Here is a 5,805-nt window from a genome sequence, read left to right on the forward strand (position 1 = left end):
CAGGCCCAGTGGCTGCCGTTGGTCTCAGGGCTGGGCCTGCTCCATCCACTCCGAGGTCCTACGGTCCGGCCCGCGCGGGACTGGAGCCTAGTTCTGGGCCCGAGTCAAGTCAGGTCAGCTCCGGCTCGGCCTGGGTCTTGCCTTCGACCGTACCTCCTCCCTTCTCAGGCGCCGACAAACAGGGGTGCTGCGCCTGCGCGCCCCGGGAGGCGGCGGGATGCCCTCTCCGCGTAGGTCTTCCGGGTCCGCGCCATGCTGGGACACCGAGTCCTCGGCCGAAGCTGGGGACGAGCGGAAGTCAGGGTTCTGGGTAGAACTACAAGTCCCAGGAGGCTGTGCGCGCGGGCCGGGCAAGTCGGTGGTGAGAAGAGGTGTTGCTTGGGAATTGTAGTTTTCAGGACCGTTTTCCACCAGTCCTCGGGAGGTGGGAGTGGGTGAAGAAGCATCGCTAACCCTGGGAAAGCGGCGGACCGGCGGCACCACAACTGCATGCCACACACTTGCTGAGTCCCCCGGGAAGCGTGGCTCCTTGGCATGTACATCTGAATGGGTGTGTCTTCGTGGGTAGGTGTGTGGGTGAGAATGTTGGGTGGCCCTGGTGTGCGGGAACTGGGACGCCCATGGTCTGGAATAAGCCTGACTCAGGTTGTTTGGGATGCATGGGGCCTGACCCAGGTTGGAATTCTTGCCCTGCCATTTGGCAGCTGTGTACACTGGCTAAGTTCCTGGACTTGGTTGAAACCCAGTTTCATGGAGATGTAAACGGAGATGACAGGACATACCCTGAGGGTCCAAGGGGCCTGGAGTGTAAAATGCCAGTTCACCTGGGAGCAGAGTGAGTGCGCTGCCCAGGCTGCCCTTGCTACAAGTAAGGTGGAGCCACGACTCAAACTCAGGTTTCCTGCCCCCGACAGCCTTCTGATTGCTGGCCCAGAGGAAGGGAAGTCTCCCCACAAACTTGAACAAGGCTGGCCCTGGGTCCCCACTTCATTGCAACGGTGGCTTCTGGCAGGTTGTGTCCTGTGCAGGCTGATTTTTTTGTATCTTGAGTTACTTTTAAAAAATATGCATATAGCCCTCGCCAGTTTGGTTCAGTGGATAGAGCATCGGCCTGTGGACCGAAGGGTCCCAGGTTCAATTCTGGTCAAGGGCACATGCCTGGATTGTGGGCTCAGTCCAACGTGCAGGAGGCAGCCAATCAATGATTCCCTCTCATCATTGATGTTTCTGTCTCTCTCTCTTCCTCTCCCTTCCTCTCTGAAATCAAGAAAAAAAAATGAAATGAGATTTCTTTAAAAAATGTGTATGTAATTAAATAATTATTTGACAAAGTACATTTATAAAGTGCAGGACCCCTTCCTTTCAGCCGCTGATCTCAGTACTACTGCCAACATGTGCATAGCCTTCCAGGTTACAAAGGGTGTTGACACCTTTATCTTTGTCTGAGGTCTGGGTTCTCGGCAGCCAATCAAAGATTCCCTCTCATCATTGATGTTTCTGTCTCTCTCTCTTCCTCTCCCTTCCTCTCTGAAATCAAGAAAGAAAAAATGAAATGAGATTTCTTTAAAAAATGTGCATGTAATTAAATAATTATTTGACAAAGTACATTTATAAAGTGCAGGACCCCTTCCTTTCAGCCGCTGATCTCAGTACTACTGCCAACATGTGCATAGCCTTCCAGGTTACAAAGGGTGTTGACACCTTTATCTTTGTCTGAGGTCTGGGTTCTCACCCGATGTCACCCCAGGGTAAGGCTGCCAGATTTAACAAATCAAAATACAAGGTGCCCAATCAAATTTGAATCTCAAATATATAATGAATAATTTTTTTTTTAGTATAAGCATGCCTCCATTTAAAAAAAATGTTTTTATTGATTTCAGAGAGGAAGGAGAGGGAGAGAGAGATAGAAACATCAGTGATGAGAGAGAACCATCGATTGATCAGCTGCCTCCTACACACCCCCCATTGGGGATCAGGCCCATAACCCGGGCATGCGCCCCCAACTGGAATTGAACCTGGGACCCGTCAGTTCGAAGGCCGATGCTCCATCGACTGAGCCAAACCAGCCAGGGTAGCATGTCTCCATTTTTATAGTGTAGTTATGTCCTATGCAATATTGATGTACTAAAAATACTTATCTGAAATTCAAATTTGATTGAATGTTCTCTCTATATTTTTAATATATATTTTTTATTGATTTCAGAGAGGAAGGGAGAAGGAGAGATAGAAACATCGATGATGAAAGAGAACCATCGATCGATTGGCACGCCCCCTACTGGGGATCAAGCCTGCAACCTGGGTATGTGCCCTTGACTAGAATTGAACCCGGGTCCCTTCGGTCTGCAGGCCGACGCTCTGTCCACTGAGCCAAATATAAAAAATGTTCTATATTTTTTCCGGCAGCCCTACCCTCGGACCTCTGGGCTGTTGCACAGCACGGGATGGGGGCTGTCTCAGAGGGCGCTAGGTAGGTGTTGCTCGGTGGCCAGCTCCTGCAGAGGAGTGAGGAAAGGTGTCTTCGCTAAGGCTTGGAATGCCCTCCTCCATTTATTTAGCATCGAAGGACCCCCAGACACAGACCAGCTCCTCTCTGCAACTTCTGCTGATTTCTTGTCCTCCTCATCTGGGAGGAAAGAATCTGTCCTAAGTCTCAGTTTGCTCATCTGCAGTCTGGGGACAAACTAGTACCCAACTCTAAGGTTGTGGTGAGGAGTCATCCAGAAGCCACCGGTGAGCGCCGTGTAGTCAGTCAGTAGCACCAGGAAACCTCTGCTCTGGTGGTTGTAAGTCTTTCCCCTTGAAAGAACTCAAAGGTCACACGGACTAGGGTGGACTATTAAGAGTTGGGATTAAAATGAACTAGCGGGTTGGGTTCCAGTGTGAGCAGCAGTGGCCATGGAGACCCCAGTCCTTGAGCTTCCCTGGGCTGGGAAGAGCCGCGGCCATGCCTTTGGTGGACTAGACCCTCCTCGGAGCAGCAGCACTGGGCCCTCCAGCACCGGGTAGTGGGCTCAGGCCGGGTCCTCACACTTCACTTCGGATGAGGACCTGCCCACTGGGCCGGGCGGTCTGACCTGATGGCTGGATGCTCCCTAAACCCACATCTCATCTCCTTGAGCTTGTTTTTTTTTTTTTTTTTAAATGTTTTTTTTAAATATATTCCATTGATTTTTTACAGAGAGGAAGGGAGAGGGATAGAGAGTCAGAAACATCGATGAGAGAGAAACATCGATCAGCTGCCTCCTGCACACCCCCCACCGGGGATGTACCCGCAACCAAGGTACATGCCCTCTACCAGAATCGAACCCGGGACCCTTCAGTCTGCAGGCCGACGCTCCATCCACTGAGCCAAACCGGCCAGGGCTTGTTTTGTTTTTTTAAACAGCTTTTCTCAGATGCTTTTGGGATTATTCAAGGCAAAGGGTTCAAGTATCTGGTACCCAGGATGCCTGGGGTTCTACACCCCCCTGAGACTGGATTGCATGGCCTTCGCTCCTAGCTGAGTGCTCAGTGGGGCTCTGAGGTCAAGGCGACTTGGTTCTTCAAGCTACGAATTCTCACCCCGGGGCAGACACAGCGGATGGGAACCATTTGAAGTGAAAATATGAACATTATTTAATAACTGATCTTCTGTAATAAACCATTTGAAAATATTTTACAAGGAATCACACACACAATATTTTACAAAGTTTCTTGACTTTTTTGTCGCTGTTGTTTTTCTGACTTGTCTGTACAAAATAGAACAACCAAAAAAAAGGGCAGAGAAGAGGAGATGGCCCCCCAGTCCCCCCCAGATCCCCCGAGCCCGAGGTGAGGGGGCAGCCAGGTCAGGTGGACAATGAGAAGGATCAGACCCAGCTGGGGGTTGGAAAACTACCTGATGGGAATTGTTTTGTCTGTTTTTCCGTTTTTTAAACTTAAAATATATATTTATTTTTCTGTATATGTTTGATTCTTCTTTATTTTTATGTTCCCCATTGAGCACCTGACTACACTACAGTTACACACACGCCCCCGCAAGACACGGCTGGCATCGAGGCTGGGTGTCCAGCACGGACACCCACCCTGGCACCAGCAGCGGGCATGGACCAGACACACACACCGAGAAAGCGACAAGCAACATGACATTAATTAACGGAGCCATTAATTAATGCATCCCCCTCCCCCCTCCTCCCAGTCCATCTGAGCCCCATGGCCACATCCCCTGCCCTCAGTCCCCCCCGCAGCCCCCAGGCTGGGATGCCTCTGGAGGAAATGACCAGAATGAATGGTGTGAAGAAGTGTGCCCAGGCCCAGCCTCTTTGTGTGCACAGAGTGGGTGTCTATGTGTGTATGCGTGTGCAAGTGTGTGTTCAGCAGGGAGGAGCAGTTTGGCCTCCTGGGGGTAGGGAGTGTGTGTGAATGGGAAGGAGACAGGAGGTGGGCACAGGCCTGAGTGTGTAAGGGCCAGATTGGGGGGTGGGGTGGCCCAGCCAGGAGCAATCACGTCACCCTGCTAAGGCAAAGGGCGCTGTCTGGTGAGGGGTCCTCTGCCGGGGGTGCGGGCAGTGGCATGTGGTCCCACAGGGGCCTGACACTAGTGATAAATGGTAACAATGAGCACCTGGGAGGGGGGGTGAGGGCATTTAGGGGACACTGGCGGCTGGGGGGGGACAGAGGGGCCTTTGCCCCCCGCCCCAGCATTTGGCACTGTTTGACATTCAGCTTTAGATGGAGGATCAGCTGGGCTGCAGGTCAGGTTAGAGCGGGGCAGTGAGCAGGAGCAGGAGTGTGCGCATGCCAGCCCTCCCGCCAACCCCGCCCCTCTGTAAGGCTTCGTGAGCCCCACCCACCCCGCCCCGTGTGCGTGTCTGTGTGTGTGTGTCCTCCGGGATGTGTCTACTCTGAGTTCAGTTCCTGCCCTCAGGCTCCAGGTGTGTGTGGGTGTGTCTGAGCCAGTTTTATGTCACTGCTTGACACCTGCCGGGCTTGGGTGGAGGGGGAAGGGGATGGAGGCCCGAGAGGAGCAGGACCCAGGGGGTGCTGGCCCAGGACCTCTCCTGCCAGGACTGAAGCTGGAACGCACGGGGCTCCGCTGTCCCCAGGGAACCCACATTTGGTCCCAAGTCGGGTAGCAGGGCCAGGTTGGAGCAGTTCCGTGGGGCAGGGTGGGCAGTGGGGCCTGGTTTGGCACCAGTACTGTGGCTTCCCTGTCCCAGGGATGGGTAAGTCCAGCGGGAATGGGGGTCTGGAGACACGGACAGTTCAGCAGCAGATGTGCCTGGGCGCCAAAGACCTGCAGCGCCCTCCTGTGGGCACCCCGCACCCGCTCCAAGGCTAAGCCTCCGGGGGCCTGGTGCGTTCAGTCCTTCAGTGAGATAGGGGGTGAGGATCTAAGGGGGAGCGGGGAATGCGGGAGGCCTGGGGGGAGCCAGGAGGGCTGCTCAGAGGCGGCGCGAGGTGTGGGCGTGGACTTGATGAGCCTGCGGCCCGGGAGGCAGGCCCAGGAGGAGCAGCAGCAGCAAGGAGACCAGGACGCCCAGCGACGGCGGGAAGGAGGCTCCGCGGCCGCAGTCTGAGGTATCTTCCTGCAGAAGGGACAAGGAGCCGGTCAGCCTGCAGCCGGGGCAGCGGAGGGCGGAGGGCGCAGGCGCAGCCCCGGGAGGAGAGCGAGTGTCCAGTCCACCATCCCCTACTCACTGTCGCGTTGTAGTCGAAGCAGATGTGCGGGCCTCTCCGGTATCGCGGTCTCTGCACCAGTTCGCACTGCTCCGGGCCGTCCGCTGGGCATGGGTGGGGAGTCAAGGAGGCGGCCAAGGCGGCGTG

The 5,805-nt window shown here is 54.5% G+C and overlaps 2 protein-coding genes across 2 annotated transcripts in view; both read right to left on the bottom strand.

The window, feature by feature from the left end:
• The window catches only part of TMEM115 (transmembrane protein 115), a 4,641-nt gene extending 4,387 nt beyond the window's left edge, over positions 1 to 254 (bottom strand). The window contains exon 1 of the mRNA XM_005865436.2: positions 181 to 254. Within this exon, the coding sequence (XP_005865498.2) occupies positions 181 to 254 (74 nt within the window). The remainder of the gene's footprint in view (positions 1 to 180) is intronic.
• A 3,336-nt stretch (positions 255 to 3,590) lies between these two features.
• The window catches only part of CACNA2D2 (calcium channel, voltage-dependent, alpha 2/delta subunit 2), a 103,183-nt gene continuing 100,968 nt past the window's right edge, over positions 3,591 to 5,805 (bottom strand). Inside the window, exons 33-34 of the mRNA XM_014539004.1 lie at positions 5,680 to 5,803; positions 3,591 to 5,567 (exon numbers count right to left, since the gene is read on the bottom strand). Of these exons, the coding sequence (XP_014394490.1) occupies positions 5,424 to 5,567; positions 5,680 to 5,803 (268 nt within the window). The 3' untranslated portion in view covers positions 3,591 to 5,423. The remainder of the gene's footprint in view (positions 5,568 to 5,679; positions 5,804 to 5,805) is intronic.

This window comes from Myotis brandtii, unplaced genomic scaffold (genome assembly GCF_000412655.1).
Source record: "Myotis brandtii unplaced genomic scaffold, ASM41265v1 scaffold207, whole genome shotgun sequence".
Classification (NCBI taxonomy): Eukaryota; Metazoa; Chordata; class Mammalia; order Chiroptera; family Vespertilionidae; genus Myotis; species Myotis brandtii.